This window comes from Pseudophryne corroboree, chromosome 4 (genome assembly GCF_028390025.1).
Source record: "Pseudophryne corroboree isolate aPseCor3 chromosome 4, aPseCor3.hap2, whole genome shotgun sequence".
NCBI classification, from domain to species: domain Eukaryota; kingdom Metazoa; phylum Chordata; class Amphibia; order Anura; family Myobatrachidae; genus Pseudophryne; species Pseudophryne corroboree.
Genome location: NC_086447.1, coordinates 906,194,275 through 906,213,343, shown reverse-complemented (window position 1 = coordinate 906,213,343; position 19,069 = coordinate 906,194,275). Strand labels below are relative to the sequence as shown.

Genomic DNA, 19,069 nt, shown 5'->3' with positions numbered 1-19,069 from the left:
GTGGCCTTCATGTATCTTGCACAGCATAGTTTTTCTTAGTCGTGCAGGTATGACAAACCTATTGCCTTTGTAAATAATACCATCGACAACTGTAAGGTCACTGTGGTACATCCAATAATCATGGATAGACAGCGGGCACGCATGTTTTTCTGCTGGCCAACCTTTCAGAATGATATCTTTCAACACTTTCATTGTGTCATCTGTCTCAGTTTCTTTCCTAATCTGTTCCTGTCTTGCAAGAGACACTCGTAGAGAAGCTACGATCAAATTAACATAGGCTTCTATCTCTTCATCCATCAGACTCTTGGAACCTTCACTTTTGTCCACAGCACGAGAAAGTGTATTAGCAATGTACATGTATTTGCCGGGACGGTACAGCAAGTGTACATCATATTTCTGTAGTCTGATAAGCATTCGTTGAATTCTCATGGGACAGTCATGTAATGATTTAGTCATGATAGCTACCAATGGCTTGTGGTCAGTTTACACTGTAAATGTTTGACCATACACAAACTGATGAAATCGCTCACATGCATATGTGATCGCTAGAAGTTCTTTTTCTATCTGAGCATACCTTGTTTCAGCACTTGTCAGTGCTCTTGATGCATAGATTATTGGTTGCCATGTATCCTCATGTTCTTGTAAGAGCACTGAGCCTAGGCCAAATTGCGAAGCATCCACTGAAATTCTTATTCTTTTTGCAGGATCAAAGAATTTTAGCACTGGTTGCTCTGTAATGATCTGTTTCAAGTTTTGCCAACTTTCTTCTTGTTCATGTGACCACATCCACTCGTTATCTTTGTCCAACAACCATCTAAGAGAGGCTGTTCGTTCAGAGAGTTGAGAAATAAACTTTCCTAAGTAAGTAATCATTCCTAGGAATCTTCTGACGTCGTCTTTGTTGTTAGGACGTTCCATGTTCACTATGGCTGATATTTTCCTTGGGTCTGGTTTTACACCTTGATACGAGACCACGTCGCCCATAAAGGTAAGTGTATTCACGCCAAATTCACATTTGTCCTTGTTTAGCTTTAGATTCACTTTCTTGACAAGTTCCATTACTTGTCTCAATCTAGAATCATGTTCTTCCTTTGTAGATCCCCAGACAATGTCATCCATCATTGTTTCAACACCTGGAATATGTTCAAAAATCATGTGTATCTTTTTGTGATATACTTCTGGAGCAGACAATATTCCATATGGTAGTCAAAGAAATCTGTATCTACCTTCTGGTGTATTAAATGTACAAAGCTTTGAGCTGGCCTCATCTAGCTTCATTTGCCAGAATCCTGAAGATGCGTCCAATTTACTGAACCATTTTGCTCCCGCAAATTGCGACATGATTTCATCTCTGGTTGGTAGTTTGAAATGTTCTCGTTTAATAGCTTTGTTTAAATCTCTGGGGTGTAGACATATTCTGAGTTGTCCATTTTTCTTTTCAACAATTACTAAGGAGCTTACCCATTCAGTAGGCTCATCAACTTTCTGTATCACACCCAAGGCTTCCATGCGATTTAACTCTTGTTTCAGTTTTTCTCTCAGTGCAAATGGCACTTTTCTACAGGGGTGTATCACTGAAGAAACTTGCGTGTCTATATTTATTTTATGCTCTCCAGGCAGACAACCTAGACCTTCAAACAAGTCTCTGTATTCTGTAAACATCGATTTGCAGTCATCTTCTACTTGTGATGTCACCATAAAATCTTTCTTTACCAAGCTTAGTTTCTCACAGGAACTTAATCCTAGAATCGGTTGCACATTTTTATCCACAATCAGTAGAGATGTTTTAAACTGTTGTCCCTTATATTTCAGTGTCACTAAGCATGTACCTTTCACAGGAATTTCCTCCCCAGTGTACCCTGTAACTTTCACTTTGGCTGGGTGAATTTTAGGTTTTACTCTAAAAGTCTTATAGTCTTGAAATTATATTAAATTCACCTGCGCGCCAATATCAAGCTTAAGTGGAATGACAATCTCGTTCACAGTTAAAGGGACAATCCATTCTTTCTTATCTGCACTGCAAAGTTCAATGCAATCCACAAATTTATTTATTATTCACTGTTTGAAGATAGGAGCACACGACAGGCTTTGCAGACACGGAGTATCACAGCCTTACAGACTTCTGCAAGATTCTTTCACACTCTGTGAGCACTAGCAGTCCAAGTTACACTTCTTCTGACACCAAAACCATGTTTTGTTCATATGTTTGTAAATCCAGTCATCAGGACACAGAAGCATGTGAGTTCACTGCTGTGCTGTTTATTCCATCACCAACTCCAGGCACACTGCACACTGGACCACCCACTTCCCAGCATCCCCCTGGTCCCAGGGACCATCACTGAAGATTCAGGCTTGCACATGTTAGTAAGGGAGTGTCTACAAATATTAAGCATTCTAATACACTAACATCACACCCCTCCCCTGTGTGACATTCAGTGGCCGGGAGGGAGCCAAAGTGGGCGGAGCTAGATGGGAGTAAGGGTCGGAGCTACACGGGACCATGCTGCAGCAGAAGGATGAGCTGCTACAGCTTCGGCCAGCCAGACTTCATTAGATAAGTGTCTGGAAAGAGAGTGAGTGTGTGTGTGTGTATATACAGTGTCTGTGTATACTGTATATATGTGTGACTGTGTATGTGTGTAATGTATGTACAGTATGTATGTGTGTGTGTTTGTATATATGTGTGTGTATGTGTGACTGCTGCATAATGTGTGTATGTGTTACTGGTACAGGGGGTGTTACGTGTGTAAGCGGCACTGGTACAGGGGCGTTATGTGTGTAAGCAGCACTGCTACAGTGGGCGTTACGTGTGTAAGCGGCACTGGTACAGAGGGCGTTATGTGTGTAAACGGTACTGGGAGAGGGGGCATTACGTGTGTAAGCGTCACTGGTATAGGGGGCGTTACATGTGTAAGCGTCACTGGTACAGGGGGCGTTACGTGTGTTAGAGTCACTGGTACAGGGGGCGTTACGTGTGTAAGAGTCACTGGTTCAGGGTTCATTACATGTGTAAGCGTCTCTGGTACAGGGGGCATTACATGTGTAAGTGTCTCTACTACAGGGGTCATTATGTGCGCTGTGCCTTTGTAAAGTATGCAAGGGTGCAAATTTATAGTTTGCAGGGGGGCGCTGAACAATCTAGCACCGGCCCTGACTGCACACCCACTGCACTGCACAGCACTGTCACCTTTTACATTGATTCAGCATCCATACATTACCCTCCGCGATGTCACCCTCTCTATCCGCTACATTAACCATCTCGGGGCTTTCAGGCCGGCAGGCCAGGTGCTGTGTTGCGGAGTCAGGGCCTCTGGGGATCTGGGTGCGGCTGTGGTGGGGAGGCACTTCTGTGACATCACGTGCAGAGCAGGCTCCGGGGCTCAGAGAGTATGCGGCGCAGGGAGGCCTATGAAAGTCTTCCGCTGCGCAGCTTTCATAGACATCTATGCCGGTGGCCGCAGCAGCTTTTGTTCCACCTGCGGCGCGGCTAGGGAGTGGGGATTGTTGATTGAGGTGGACTGGCAGCAAGACATTGGTGGTCATTCCGAGTTGATCGCTCGCTAGCAGTTTTTAGCAGCCGTGCAAACGCAATGCCGCTGCCCACTGGGAGTGTATTTTAGCTTAGCAGAAGTGGGAACGAAGGGATCGGAGAGCAGGTACAAAAAAATTTTGTGCAGTTTCAGAGCAGCTTCAGACCTTCTCGGCGCTTGCGATCACTTCAGACCATTCAGTTCCTGACTTGACGTCATGAACACGCCCTGCGTTCGCCCAGCCACGCCTGCGTTTTTCCGAACACTCCCTGAAAACGGTCAGTTGACACCCAGAAACGCCCTCTTTCTGTCAATCACTCTGCGGCTGCCTATGCGACTGAAAAGCATCATCGCTAGACCCTGTGTAAAACGACATCATTCGTTGTAATAGTAAGCCGCACGTGCGCATTGCGCTGCATATGCATGCGCAGAAGTGCCGAGTTTTTGTCTGATCGCTGCACAGCGAACGAATGCAGCTAGCGATCAACTTGGAATGACCCCCATAGGACGCTGCAGTAAAAGGATTGTTTTTTTCCCCTATCTACAGCGCAGAGACTTGCTGCAGATGCAGTGACATACCCTCCAGCTGCACCTTTTTGGAAGGTACAGTCCCTTTTTTTATGGTCTGTACCGTTTTTTGACTCTCCAAGCTTCCATTGAAAGTATAGGAAAAGGGGCGTGGCCACGGACCCTTTTTGAATTTGCATCAATGTTTATGTGTAAATTGTTGGAGGGTGTGTTGCTGCAGATGCAGTGGGGCCTATTTTGGGGTGTGGGGCTGGAGCTGCAGCTCCATCAGTCCCATTGCTAATCCTGCTCTGTGAAAACACAGCAGGCAAAGGGCAGAGCCTCCCATTGGATGTAACCTGTGTGGGAGGGCGTTTCTCGCCCAATCAGCTGTGGGCTGGGTGTGATAGACCTGCCACTAACCCAATGAGAGCTCCTAGCCACGCCCAGCGTTAGAAACCCAGGCACAGAATCACAGGGCTATTATATAGGAGATAGTTTTTATGCAGGATCCAATAGCTCAATGAGTAGGGTGTTTGATTAGAATTCAACAGGTTATAGGTTTGAATCCTGGGTATGGCAAAATATTAAAAAGTGTTATTTAATAAAGGGTATTGTAACTGAATAACAGCGAGCTCTCAAGTTAAATGCATGAATGTGGTATAAAGAGGATTTGTGTCCAAATCCATTTTCTTGCAGTGATCTCTAAATGTGTGTGTAATATATATATATATATGTGGGAAGGGGCATCATAACATGGGCTGTCTCTGGTATCAATCTTGTCATGCCCCTGGCCCATGAGGCATGCACCTTATGTCCCTATAGTAAAAAAAAGGGGGGGGGGTCGCCAATTCTCTCTCTGGCACAGGGCACCAAAAAGTCTAGTTACGGCTTCTGTCAGATGCATCTATGCAACAGTACCGTCTGCCCCCTAGTCACAAGAACATCTGTCATCACTAGTGACGGCACTTACTCCTTACCCCTTGCTTGGTGCAGAAGACGCAACTGTAAATGGCATGAACTCTGCATAAGCTCAAGTATATGCCCACGGGTTATTTCTATTACAGTGCGTGCAAATGCCCCGTTGTCTCCCAGTTTGCCACGCAGTCACACTTATTCAGCCTTTTTCGCGAGAAGAGACTGAGACGTTACCAACACGTGGATGCTATAAGTTACGTATCTCGGCTGCGTCACATGCTCAGTATGCTACAAATTGTTAGATGTGGCCTCATTCGGGCAAGCGACTCAGCGTCAGGCAGTACGTGTTCAGGACAGGGCTACCGCTTGTAACAAGCAGTATAACTATATCAGTCATTGCAACAAAGGGCACGCTCTCCAAATACCCCCCTCCCCCTCCCCAATAATAATACACACTACACACGTGTCACCTGCTGTATCTGGCTGGCATTCCTGTGGGAGTGCGTCTGCTGCCCCCTGGCTGCCACACTCATTCGTGCACCGAGCTAAATGCAATTCTGCAAATACCCTGTGAGTGGTATGTAGTTACATTCCGAGTGTCCGCACAATGCATGGGATGAATGTTGAAATGAATTATGTTGACGTACAAAATGTTGAATGCAACATGTCTACACTGACATAAGGCTGATATTAAGAAAGCACACTCAGAAATCTCCCAGCACATTATAATGGACCAGCAAATGAGATTTACATCCTACATAATAGTAGAAATACAGAGATCTCAGTTACATATATTTGCAAAGATATGATTAAGCCACCAGCTACTTCACGGCATCACTACATGATAATAGAACCCACTTTGCGTCTTACATTTGTTTATTGCTACATGATAATAGCACATACATTTATATATTTCTAAATTGAGAGCTAACTCACCTGGAGGTATATCATGATCCTCCAAATGGCACTACAAGGACCAGCATTCTTGTTTTGTCTTCTTTTCATCTCTCTTCTTTTCATCCATCTTTATCTTTTACTTACTACTTACTGAAACATTGATTTCGACCTTATCCTTTTCCTTTCTGGCGTTGCTTCTCCCTCCTTCACACTCTCCGTTCCTCTGCCTTGTCACAGTAGACTCTTGTAGCGTTTAGTGTCAATGAACCGCAATACGTCATTTTGAAGTGACGGAATGAAAGAACCAATAAGGCAAAACTGAAGCCGGAATATTAACAATTGGGGAAATTCTGTACAACACATTTAAACTTTTTTAAAGGTCAAATTTCACCAAAGCAACAGTTCCAACATTTGCAGCCACATGCAGAACTAACTGGATGTTCTATGGAGTCCTTTTCCCAAAATTCACTAACATCTACCAAGCATCAAAGTGTAAATACTCACTGGGCGGAATGTGGTTTATAAAGCTTCACTTCCGTGCATCACTCTGGTATAGGGGAAGGAGAGGAGGGTCTGGGTATCTGGCTTCCAGTCTCCTAGGTAACAGAAATACTTTGCACTAATTTGTGGACTGGAAACATTGATGTATGAGTGGATAACTGAGAAGGCTTCATTTAAAGTTCACCATCATTTAAAACTCAAAAATGTACCTATAAACTTTAAACTGTGCGCGGGAGGGGGTGAGGAATAGGGCCTGACATGCGGGGCATCCCCCCGCATGTCTGAAGACTGATCGTAGATGTGCTAAATTTAGCACATCTACGATCAGGTCTGAATTAGGCCCTGTGTGCACTGCAGGTGGGGCAGATGTAACATGTGCAGAGAGAGTTAGATTTGGGTGTGGTGTGTTCAAACTGAAATCTAAATTGCAGTGAAAAAATAAAGCAGCCAGTATTTACCCTGCACGGAAATAATATAACCCACCCAAATCTAACTCTCTCTGCACATGTTACATCTGCCCCACCTGCAGTACACATGGTTTTGCCCATTAGAGAAAGGTTTTGCTGCTGCGATCAGGTCTGAATTAGGCCCTATATACGGGTGTAGTATGGTATGCCGGCAGCCGGGCTCCTGGCGACCAGCATACCGGCGCAGGGAGCCCGACCGCCGGCATACCGACAGTGTGGCGAGCGCAAATGAGCCCCTTGCGGGCTCGCTGCGCTCGCCACACTGTGGGCATGGTGGCGCGCAACGCTATTTTATTCTCACTCTAGGGGGGTCGTGGACCCCCACGAGGGAGATTATATGTCGGTATGCCGGGTGTCGGGATTCCGGCGCCGGTATACTGTGTGCCGGGATCCCGACATTCGGCATACTGAAGACCACCCCTATATACATAAGTCTATAAAATGTAATTGAGCTTCTTGTATCTGCTGCATATTTGCAGGGTGTTAAGAATGGATCGCAACAGAAATACTCTCGCCAGCAAGTAACGGAAACGATAAACTCCGGACTAGAAAGAGCTCGGGAGGTCACCCGGTCATTCATAGCGCCGGCCGGGACCTACGTCATAGTTCCGTACACAGAGAACAAAGGCCAAGAGTCGGATTTCTTCCTGAGAATTTACACCAAGACCTCAGAAATTACAGAGTAAAATATTTAAAATGTTATTTTCCCAAAGAAAGACTGAGTAATACATACTGTACAATGGGGGTCATTCTGAGTTGATCGTTCGCTGACGTTTTTTGCAGCGCAGCGAACAGGTTACTACTGCACATGCACCGCAATGCGCTGGTGCGTCGTATGGCTACAAAGCGGATAATTGCTTCGCAATGGATTTAACGAAGAATCCATTCGCGCAGTCGATCGCGAGAAGATTGACAGGAAGAAGGCGTTTGTGGGTGTCAACTGACCATTTTCTGGGAGTGTTTGGAAAAACGCAGGCGTGTCCAAGCGTTTGCAGGGCGGGTGTCCGACGTCAAGTCGGGACCAAAAAGCCTGAAGTGATCGCAAGGGCTGAGTAAGTCCAGAGCTACTCAGAAACTGCAAAGAACTTTTTCGTCCCGCTCGGCTGCACACGCGTTTGCACACTTGCATAGCGAAAATACACTCCCCCATGGGCGGCGACTATGCGTTTGCACGGCTGCAAAAAGTAGCTAGCGAGAGATCAACTTGGAATGAGGGCCAATATACTATAGAATTAGTCTGCTGTATTTAATAGAATAGAACATTCACAGATTTCCAGAATATAATACAAGACTTCTCATAACCGTATTTGATCCTACTGTGCACGTGATAAACCCAGCACCTGATTCTGAAATGTTTTATTAGGGTTTATAGAGTCATGTAGACATCAACAGAGGATGAGATAATGGCCCTCATTCCGAGTTGTTCGCTCGCTAGCAGATTTTAGCAGCATTGCACACGCTAGGCCGCCGCCCTCTGGGAGTGTATCTTAGCTTTGCAGAATTTGCGAACGAAAGATTAGCAGAATTGCGAATAGAAATTTCTTAGCCGTTTCTGAGTAGCTCGAGACTTACTCCTACACTGCGATCAGTTCAGTCCTTTTCGTTCCTGGTTTGACGTCACAAACACACCCAGCGTTCGCCCAGACACTCCCCCGTTTCTCCAGACACTCCCGCATTTTTCCCTGACACGCCTGCGTTTTTTCACACACTCCCAGAAAACGGCCAGTTTCCGCCCAGAAACACCCACTTCCTGTCAATCACACTACGATCAGCAGAACGATGAAAAAACCTCGTTATGCCGTGAGTAAAATACCAAACTTTTGTGCAAATTTACTTGGCGCAGGCGCACTGCGAACATTGCGCATGCGCAGTTTGCGACTAATCGCTCCATAGCGGAAAAAAATAACGAGCGAACAACTCTGAATGAGGGCCAATATTGTTATCCTTTATATGGCGCCACAAGGGGTTCGCAGCGCCTAACAAAGTACATAAACAATGAGCAAAACAAGAAAACAGCTATTTACAGTACAAGACAATGTAGGACAAGTACATGGTATATAAGCATTGCTGTATCAGGGGACAGGGCACTGAAATATGCATCAGGGAGGCAGAAACTGCGGGTTAGGTGCCATTGCAGGGAGTATGCAGTAGATGAGTAAGTAAGAGAAGGAAAAGCACATGAGGGGAGAGGGCCCTGCTCGTGAGAGCTTACATAGTAAGATATAGGACTAAGAGGCCAATAACAAACAACGCTACTACATTGTGATACAGCCTGCTGGCCTACTCGGGTGTAGTATACTTTGTTCATATTTACAATGTCAACAGCATAATGTTGAAATGTCGACATTGTGAATATTGGTAGCCAGCATATAGATGTCAACGTGTTGAATGTCAACATTCTGTACATGTCGATATCTTGGTGTTGACATTCTGGGTGTTGGCAAACTGACTTCATACCACCTCGTCCTATCCTGCTGACGTCTCCGGGACACGGGCATAAGTCTGGCGGCAGTTGGAGATGGAGCCTAAATCCGATCGGGGCTTAATTTGCAAACAGGCTGGCTTCTAGGAACTGCATCAGCTGCAGCCCCTAGAAGTTGGTAAGGGCTGCTGTACTAGCAGGGGAGTGGCTTCCAATGGCAAGCGCTTTCTCTGCTGTCACAGTCCGGACTGGCAGTACCAGCAAGAGAAAACACCTCCCCATGAGACTGCCTGTCTGGCTGTGATTAGGAGGTTGCTCTTCCTATGTCACTGCAACTACTAGGCAGTCCCGGCGCTTCGCTACAGTACTGCAGCTCCTACAGTAAGTAAAATCCACCACTGAAAATAGTTATGCTACTGTAGCATACTGTATACTCAATTTGAATTTAGATTATTTCTGAATGCATTCAATTACACTTTGGAAGCTCGCCATCTGCTGGTGATAGAAGGTGCAGCATGTTCCATCCACTATGGGGGTCATTCCGAGTTGTTCGCTCGCAAGCTGCTTTTAGCAGTTTTGCACACGCTAAGCTGCCGCCTACTGAGAGTGAATCTTAGCTTATCAAAATTGCGAATGAAAGATTCGCAATATTGCGAAAAGACTTCTCTGTGCAGTTTCTGAGTAGCTCGAGTCTTACTCTTCCAGTGCGATCAGTTCAGTGCTTGTCGTTCCTGGTTTGACGTCACAAACACACCCAGCGTTCGCCCAGACACTCCCCCGTTTCTCCAGCCACTCCCGCGTTTTTCCCAGAAACGGTAGCGTTTTTTCCCACACGCCCATAAAATGGCCAGTTTCCGCCCAGAAACACCCACTTCCTGTCAATCACATTACGATCACCAGAACGAAGAAAAAACCTCGTAATGCCGTGAGTAAAATACCTAACTGCATAGCAAATTTACTTGGCGCAGTCGCACTGCGGACATTGCGCATGCGCATTAGCGACTAATCGCTCCGTTGCGAGAAAAAAATAACGAGCGAACAACTCGGAATGACCCCTTATGTGTGAATAAATATTACGAAGCCCTTGTGTAGCCATAAAATTAAAATACAATATATAGACACAAACGGCATTTTCTAAACGCACCAATTATTATGATGTTTCTTATATCCCCAATTAAAATGATTGTAGTCACTTAATCCATCATATTCAAAGACGGGGGATTGTTTCTGTGCTGTGTCCTATTAGAGCTAATTGCATATTTGTATTTTAGATATGAAGATACCAGAGCAATGTCCAGAGAAGACAACCAAGAATTGAACACCAGCAATGCGTCATCACAGTAAGTGCCGACACGTTACACATACTGTAAAGCAGCCCAGTTCCTCCTCTCCTCCTCTGCACTGCCAGCTCTTGGAAATACAACTGGGGCTCCCAAAATTTAAGACTTCACCCCATAAATTATTCAGAATCGCATGCTTGGCTTAATGCGATTTTTAGTAAATTGCACATGCGATGCCGGCTACATACATGAACTGCATAATCAATTCAGAGTCGTGCGCATCTCAGTCTTTATTCTGCGCCCACTGAGTAGAGGTTTCTGGGATGCCGTTGGGCTGCAACAATGCAAACGCAAGCAATATAACCACTTTGTGGGTGTGTCGGGGGTCTGTAGCCAGGGCTACTTGGTATTTGAGTTGGGAGCATGCACAAAGGTCGCCAATTTTTTAGATGAATCTGCAGCACCTAACATGGGCCCTCATTCCGAGTTGTTCGCTCGCTAGCTGCTTTTAGCAGCTTTGCACACACTAAGCCGCCGCCTACTGGGAGTGAATCTTAGCATAGTAGAATTGCGAACGCAAGATTAGCAGAATTGCGATCAGAAATTTCTTTGCAGTTTCTGAGTAGCTCGAGACTTACTCTGCCACTGCGATCAGTTCAGTCAGTTTCGTTCCTGGTTTGACGTCACAAACACACCCAGCGTTCACCCAGACACGCCCCCGTTTCTCCAGACACTCCCGCGTTTTTCCCAGAAACGGCTGCGTTTTTTCGCACGCACCCATAAAACGGCCAGTTTCCGCCCAGAAACACCCACTTCCTGTCAATCACACTCCGATCACCAGAACGAAGAAATTTCCTCCTAAAGCCGTGAGTAAAATACCAAACTTATTAGCAAATTTACTTGGCGCAGACGCACTGCGAACATTGCGCATGCGCATTAGCGACTAATCGCTCGGTTGCGAGAAAAAAATAACGAGTGAACAACTCGGAATGAGGGCCATGGGTAGGTGTGTCAATGAGAGTGATATCTTGCGCCGACGGAAGAGTGGGTCAATTAGATAGATGCGAACGACTCTAGCATTTTGTCCGCATACCAGTTGCAGAGTGTGCTTGATTCAGTTCCCAAAACAACTGTGTCAGCATCTGTGCATGTTGTGCAGTACAGGTCCTGCTTTGTCTGTTGCAAAACGGCTGCAGACATCTAGTGACTGACAGTCTGCAGTCATTTGGGGGTGGCGACGGCAGCCGTTTCATAAAACGGAGTGCGAAGGCCAGGATTTCCATCTGTCGACAGAGATTTCCTGGCCTCTTGGAAGGAGCTTCCGGTTTGCGTAACCTCATGGATCACTCAGCTGGCTGATCTGATGCAGCAGAGGAACACGCATGCATGCAGGCAGGCAGGAGGCAGCGTGATCAGCTGCTGTCCCCCTCAGCAGGATAACCTTATCCAGACGGCTGCATGTGTACACTCTGGTCTGAGACAGAGTTGTTGCAAAACTGTAAGCCTATAGATGCCGCCATCAACGCCAATTTATAAAATGATGCCAGAGCTACGTCCTGTAACTCCCAATGATGTGTATCCTAAAAGGTGTATTGTAATGATGCATATAGGTAACAGTTGAACTGCCAAGCTGCCTAAATTGTAGCCACTGTATGGGGTATATATACAGTACCATGAATGATTGTGTTTGCCTGTGAATAAGGACTTGAAATAATAATCTGATATGCGTATGTATTGGTGCATTGGAACTAGATTTCTTCGGAATACAGCACAGGAAGTTTAGTTGTATTATCTAAAAAATAAACCATATTCTTCCTGTCATTGGGAAACCTAAGGGCATAGCAACCGGGATCCGATCTGAAGATCGACTAGGTGGACATTGTCTAGGTAGACAATGTTTAGGTCGGCCACTATTGGTCAACAGTCACTAGGTCGATATGGTTTCAATGTCGACATGGTTTCTAGGTCGACATCTTCTAGGTCGACTGGTCAAAAGGTCAACATGACTTTTTTTTTTTTTTAAACATATTTTTTTTCCTTTTTTCATACTTAATGATCCACGTGGACTACGATTGGAACGGTAATCTGTGCCGAGCGAAGCGAGACACCTTGCCCGAAGCATGGCGAGCGAAGCGAGCCATGCGAGGGGATACGGTGCACTAATTGTACTTCCTGGTCACTGTACAGAGAAGACGACACAAAAACCCCCCATGAAAAACTCATGTCGACCTAGACCATATTGACCCAGAACTCCTGTCGACTTTCCAACCCTGTCGACCTATAGTGGTCGACTCAAACTTTGTCATCATAGAAACTGTCGATACAATAATCCACACCCGTAGCAACCATAGGTGCAGGGAGTGCAGCTGCTATGGGGCCCAGAGCTGAGAGGAGCCACCTTCCCTGTCACAGTTACATGTGTTATATACAGGGTGTAGCTACCATAGGTGCAGGGAGTGCAGCTGCTATGGGCCCCAGAGCTGAGAGGGGCCATCTTCCCTGTCACAGTTACATGTGTTATATGCAAGGGTGTAGCTACCATAGGTGCAGGGAGTGCAGCTGCTATGGGGCCCAGAGCTGAGAGGAGCCACCTTCCCTGTCACAGTTACATGTGTTATATACAGGGGTGTAGCTACCATAGGTGCAGGGAGTGCAGCTGCAATGGGGCCCAGAGCTGAGAGGGGCCACCTTCTCTGTCACAGTTGCATGTGTTATATACAGGGCGTAGCTACCATAGGAGAAGGGAGTGCAGCTGCTATGGGGCCCAGAGCTGAGAGGGGCCACCTTCCCTGTCACAGTTACATGTGTTATATACAGGGTGCAGCTACCATAGGTGCAGGGAGTGCAGCAGCTATGGGGCCCAGAGCTGAGAGGGGCCACCTTTCCTATCACAGTTACATGCGTTATATTAATATTTCGCCATTGGGTGATACATAGGGGTCCTTTCAAACTTTTTTCTTGGTGTCTGCATTATATCTAGGTATGCCCCTGCTTATTGTAGTGTGGTATAAAATGAACTGGAGGGCATTTAGGTTACTGTAATGAGGCACAATGTGAACGGGAAGCACTATGGGCGGGATGTACTAATGCACATTGCCGCCCAGCGCCACGTTGCTGATTGCATATGTACTTACATATACGTTCAGCATTGCAGAGGAAAGCTCTTCCGATAAGAACTGTCCCCCGCGATCCCCAGCGGCTGCCTGACTACCGGGATTCGGGAGTCAGTCTGCATGTGTGCAGGATGACGGGGGCAGGCGCGATGCATGCTGGGAGGGATACGATCAGATCCCTCACACAGCGCTGCGGAGAGAAGCCCATAGGCTTCTATGGGGTATCGCCGTCAAAAGCTGGCCAACCCCTCCGCGGCGCTGACCTGCCGGCTGGGGGTTAGTACATTAGGAAAATACTTTACAGCATTTTGCATTTAGTACATCCCGCCCAGTATACCATAATGTGAATTGGGGGTACTGTGTGGCATAATGTGTACTGGCCGCTCTGAAATGTGACGCAGGGGGAACTTAAGCACTACTGCGATTCATAAAAGAAACTAGAGCACTACTATGGGGCATAACAGTAAGTAAGGCTCTACTATGGGTCAGAAAATGAACTAGGGCACTATTACAGGGCATAACATTAACAACTGCTGCAGTGAAGTGTCTCTCTAGAAGCAATGGGACGGGGGCCCCTTCAGAATGTTGCCATGGGTCTCACAAAGTTCTGGCTACGCCCCTGGAGAAACCATCTATTTCATTCAACCCCTTGGTGCACCCACACATTGTGCCTTCATGTAGTAAGGTGCACTTATATATCCTGGTGCCATCCACGCCACGCTTCACCACTGCACTCCCCACTCAGGACTCAGGGACTGTTTTAAATATGAACGCAACTGCTAATCGGTCGCAATTGACCAATGTTTTTATGCAGGAGCCGCACAGTCATCTGCAGATCTAGTCTTGCGTCATCATACTCAGTACAGCTGCAGCCGTTTGGGGGTTAGAAGAGAGCGTGTTGCAGAAAACAGGGGCTCGCTTGCCCCCATTTTCTGGGTGTGCAGAGGCAAGTTTCACCGGCCCGGGCAGCCTAATTTTGCCAGACCTGAATTTCCTGACCCAGTTAGGAGCTGATTGGCTGGTACTTTATCTCCATTCACTTTATCTCTCTCCAAGGCTTTAGTACACCCCAAATTCCTTATTTCAAAGTTTAGAATTCGCTTGGATTTCATCTATTTGTGTGTAGCAGATCAGGATTGATTTTTCTGGTTGGAAATTCAGATTAAAGAATTACGTATCATGGATAAATACAACGTATCATTGCTTCTGCTTCTTTCTGCCTGTAATATCAAACAAAATTTAAATGAAATGTATCATAATTCAAGCAAATTATAGAAAAAATGTGACCATTCGTCTGATTTAGAGATGAGAAACATTTCCAAGACAGTTTTGTGAAGTACTTGCCTTATTCAGGCCACATAATGTTAGCATTTTGCTGGCAGATTATAGTAATTATAATAATAATAATTATTATTATTGGGGTCAGCTCAATTATAAGCAAGAAGGGGATGGGGGGGGGGAGGGGTGAGTTGCCCTTGCAACAGCACTGAAACGCTAGCCCAATTTCATCCCAGACTCATGGATTTTTGTACGCAGCCCTATAGCACGCTGCCATAGGTGCATATAGCTGCAACTAATTCGGTTGACCCCATTATGTCGTAAGACGTTCCCAGTTCCCACTCCAGCCACGGTGCACAGTAGGAGGTACTGAACGGCATCGAGCCTAATTTAGATCTGATCGTAACAGCAATTTTGTTAGCAGATGGGCAAAACCACGCAAATGGGGGCAGATGTAACATGTGCAGAGAGAGTTAACACAGGTGGGGTGTGTTCAAACTGAAGTCTAAATTGCAGTGTAAAAATAAAGCAGCCAGTATTTACCCTGCACAGAACCAAAATAACCCACCCACGTCTAAATCTCTCTGCACATGTTACATTTGTTCGTACCCGTCCCCCCCCTTCCCGCAGTGCACATGGTTTTGCCCAATTGCTAACAAAATTGCTGCTGCGATCAGGTCTGAATTAGGCTCATCATCCCAACTCTATTCATAATTATCGTGGATCTGGATGACAACTTTACAAACACACGTGTTCTGTGTAGTGGGAGTGTCACGGGTGTGGCGGGCGACTTATGTGCTCAGTTGTAACAAACACAGGCGGATTGTCACATTAACATAAGCTAGTAAGCAGGTTGCCGCGGCCATTAGCCGGCCCGACACAGAATCAGGCAGGGCCGGATTAACAATGGGGCGGATGGAGCTGCAACTCCAGGCCTCCCCATCAAAATAGGCCCACAGGATCCCTGCTGCTGGTAACAGGATAAAATGTTTTTCCTATTACAGCACGTCAGCAGCACTAAACAGCCTCAGAAATCCTCCCTGCGTTGAAAGATTTCTCTGCTCCTCCCCTGCACCATGATCTCACACAGGCACCATGCCTCCCCTCCACTGGGTACAACAGCAGCAGCCATCGGTGTACTTGCCTGCCGGCCCGGGACGCAGGGTAACAGTGACTTAGCCGCTGGTCTAATCCTGTGACCCCTCTGCCGTCCCGGCTAGTGGTGCTTGCTAAATGGTAGGCCCCCCCCCCCCCCCCAAGAGGGCGTGGTCACGGGTCCGTGATTAGGCCACGCCCCCGACTTTTCCTGGTTGGTCTGTCTGCTCCTGCTCTGTCTGCATAGCTCAGTGACTGGGGAAAACGGGGGAGAGTGAGAGGGCTGTTGGGAACAGGGTATGTGTGTTGGAAGGGACAGGCTGGAGTTGTGTGTAGGGAATGGAGTGAACAGGGTGGCTGAGTGTGTGTGTATGGTGACTGGAGGGGACAGGCTGTGTGTGTGTGTGGGGGGGGAGATGGGGGAAACAGGCTTTTTGTGTGTATGTATTTGTATGGGGTGTAGTATGGTATGCCGGCGGCCCGACCGCCGGCATACCAACAGCGTGGCAAGTGCAAATGAGCCCCTTGCGGGCTCACTGCGCTCGCCACACTGCGGGCACGGTGGCTGTATTCTCCCTCCAGCGGGGTCGTGGACCCCCACGAGGGAGAAAAAGTGTCGGTATGCCGGCTGGCGGGATTTCGGCGCCGGTATACTGTGCGCCGGGATCCCGACAGTCGGCATACTGAAGACCACCCTTTGTATGTGTAAGGACTGGGGAAACAGTGTGTGTGTGTGTATGTAGGGACTGGGGAACAGGCTGTGTGTGTGTGTGTGTGTGTGTGTGTGTGTGTGTGTGTGTGTGTGTGTGTGTGTGTGTAGGGACTGGGGAACAGGGTGTGTGTGTGTGTATGTAGGGACTGGGGAACAGGCTGTGTGTGTGTGTGTGTGTGTGTGTGTGTGTGTGTGTGTGTGTAGGGACTGGGGAACAGGGTGTGTGTGTGTGTGTGTGTGTGTGTGTGTGTGTGTAGGGACTGGGTAAACAGAATGTGTGTGTAGGGAGTGGGTGGGGGTGGTTGCGTGCACAGACTCTGGGTTGCTCACATTGGAGGCTATGCTCAGGCGGGTGATCTGCACGTCTATGCACGCTCAGTCCATGTGCATTCGGCTGCACTATGTGCACTGGGTGGAGCAGCGTTGGAGTGTTGGGAGGGTCGCTGCTCGTCCAGCTCGGGATCCTGCCAGTGGCGGTTTTAGGTGTGGGCTAGCAGGGCGGGCACCTGGGTCACTGCGGCCTGAGGCCCCTGCCAGTTCCATCAGCACCCGTCTGCTGCCTGCACCACAGTGCTCCCCACCACTTCCTGCTCCGTCCGGCCGCCCCCCATCCTGGCCACTTCACGCTGCCTGCACCCCATCGCTGGAGTATGACAAGTACATAGAGCCGGGGGACCACAGGCGCCGAATGGTGAGTGACGGCTAGCTAGCGCAATTTGTATAATGGGCTACCTGTTGCTATGTGTATAAGGTGCTACCTGGTGCAGTTTGTATAACAGGCTCTACCTGGCGATACGTGTATAAAAGGGGCTCCACCTGGCATAACGTCAATAAAAGAAAGGGGCTCTACCTGGCATAACGTGAATAAAAGGGGCTCTACATGGCGTATTGTGTATAAGGGGCTCTACCCATAGTCACAACCCTGCTGTTGCTGGTCACACCCTCTGCGACAGTATATTATAGGCGCTTCATAAATTTCAGCTCCAGGCCCATGCGGTCCTTAATCTGGCACTGGAATCAGGCAATGTATTGCTGGAAGTGCGTGCCTGGCTTCACCCGTTTAACAGCACCTTTCTACTTGCAAAATCTCAAATTCTAAGCAGGACATGTTTTCTGTCTGTACAGTAGCTCAATAGTTTTTGCATTTTAGATATCAAGTTACCAAAGAAATGCAAAGAGACGGCAGCCAGGCCCTTTACCAAAACAGCACTGCACTAAGGTAGGTTTCATCTTAATTACCACCTGCCTTATGGGATCACATAACGCATCAAAAATATCATCCACTGGGGGTTATTCAGAGTTGTTAGCAAACCAGAAAAGTTAGCAATTGGGCAAAACCATGTGCACTGCAGGTGGGGCAGATGTAACGTGTGCAGAGAGAGTTAGATTTGTATTTTATTGCCATAGAAAAGGGGCCATTGTGGCTTCCTCCTATTTAACAAGAGGGATACGGAAGAAGATTCACTGATTTCCCTGTGATCCATCTATTTTTGCCGTTCACCAGACTGCTAAGTCTGTACAATTTAGCAAGGTCTTGATGTGGCCTTACCTACAACTGCCAATTGGGGACCCACAAAACTTTTCACTGGGTCCACCTAGATGCATTATCATATGTTGGCTGCACATATTCATTTTGCCAGGGCCCTTTGTCAGCAGTGTGTGGCTGCATCCAGGTCAGGGGGAGAAAACCTCACATAGATTCGGGATTGTTGCAGGGGTCCCAACTTCAAAAGAGCCCAGAAGTGCTCTACACTGCACAACCAATGATAGATAAACCACTAAAGGTTTAATTATCAGTTTGTATGCAAATTTTAAAACTCTCGTTTATCTACAGTCCCCACTTCCAGGGGCGCCAAGGGGGAGATGCGGTGGATAAAAACAACCAGCCTACCGTGGATGCCCAGTTGTGGCATAGAATAGATAATGGGCCACAGTCCCATCTGAACTACATTATACATTAGGTTGGGAAAATCAGTCAAGAGCTTCCTATTGGGCCACGTACTCACACCCCCTCCCAGGCTGTGTGTGACCTGAAGAAGGTGTGAGCCGCATAGAGAGAGCTCAGGAAGAAGCTGCACCAAGGCCAGAGATTACTCTCGGTGGCCCTGCAAACTTTCCGAGCTTCTATCTTTATAGTATTTGGTGATGAAAGTGCACAGGAGGGGGGTCCTAGAGCCAAAGGAGAGGGTGCCCATACCCTAGGCGTAGTTTGTCATGCTAGATGGTAGACTTTGTGGCATATAGAACAGTAAAGCAGTTACTCTATTCTTTAATTCCGCAGTTATATTCACAAAAGCTTAGTTGTAACTTTATGTTTTATACTGAACCATAACTTTTTCTGTGCTTGGT

General features: G+C 47.1%; 1 protein-coding gene across 1 annotated transcript in view; it reads left to right on the top strand.

The window, feature by feature from the left end:
• The window catches only part of LOC134910651 (calpain-13-like), a 162,646-nt gene that overhangs the window by 95,325 nt on the left and 48,252 nt on the right, over window positions 1–19,069 (top strand). The window contains exons 12-14 of the mRNA XM_063918938.1: window positions 7,300–7,502; window positions 10,514–10,582; window positions 17,871–17,939. Coding sequence (XP_063775008.1) covers window positions 7,300–7,502; window positions 10,514–10,582; window positions 17,871–17,939 — 341 coding nt within the window. The remainder of the gene's footprint in view (window positions 1–7,299; window positions 7,503–10,513; window positions 10,583–17,870; window positions 17,940–19,069) is intronic.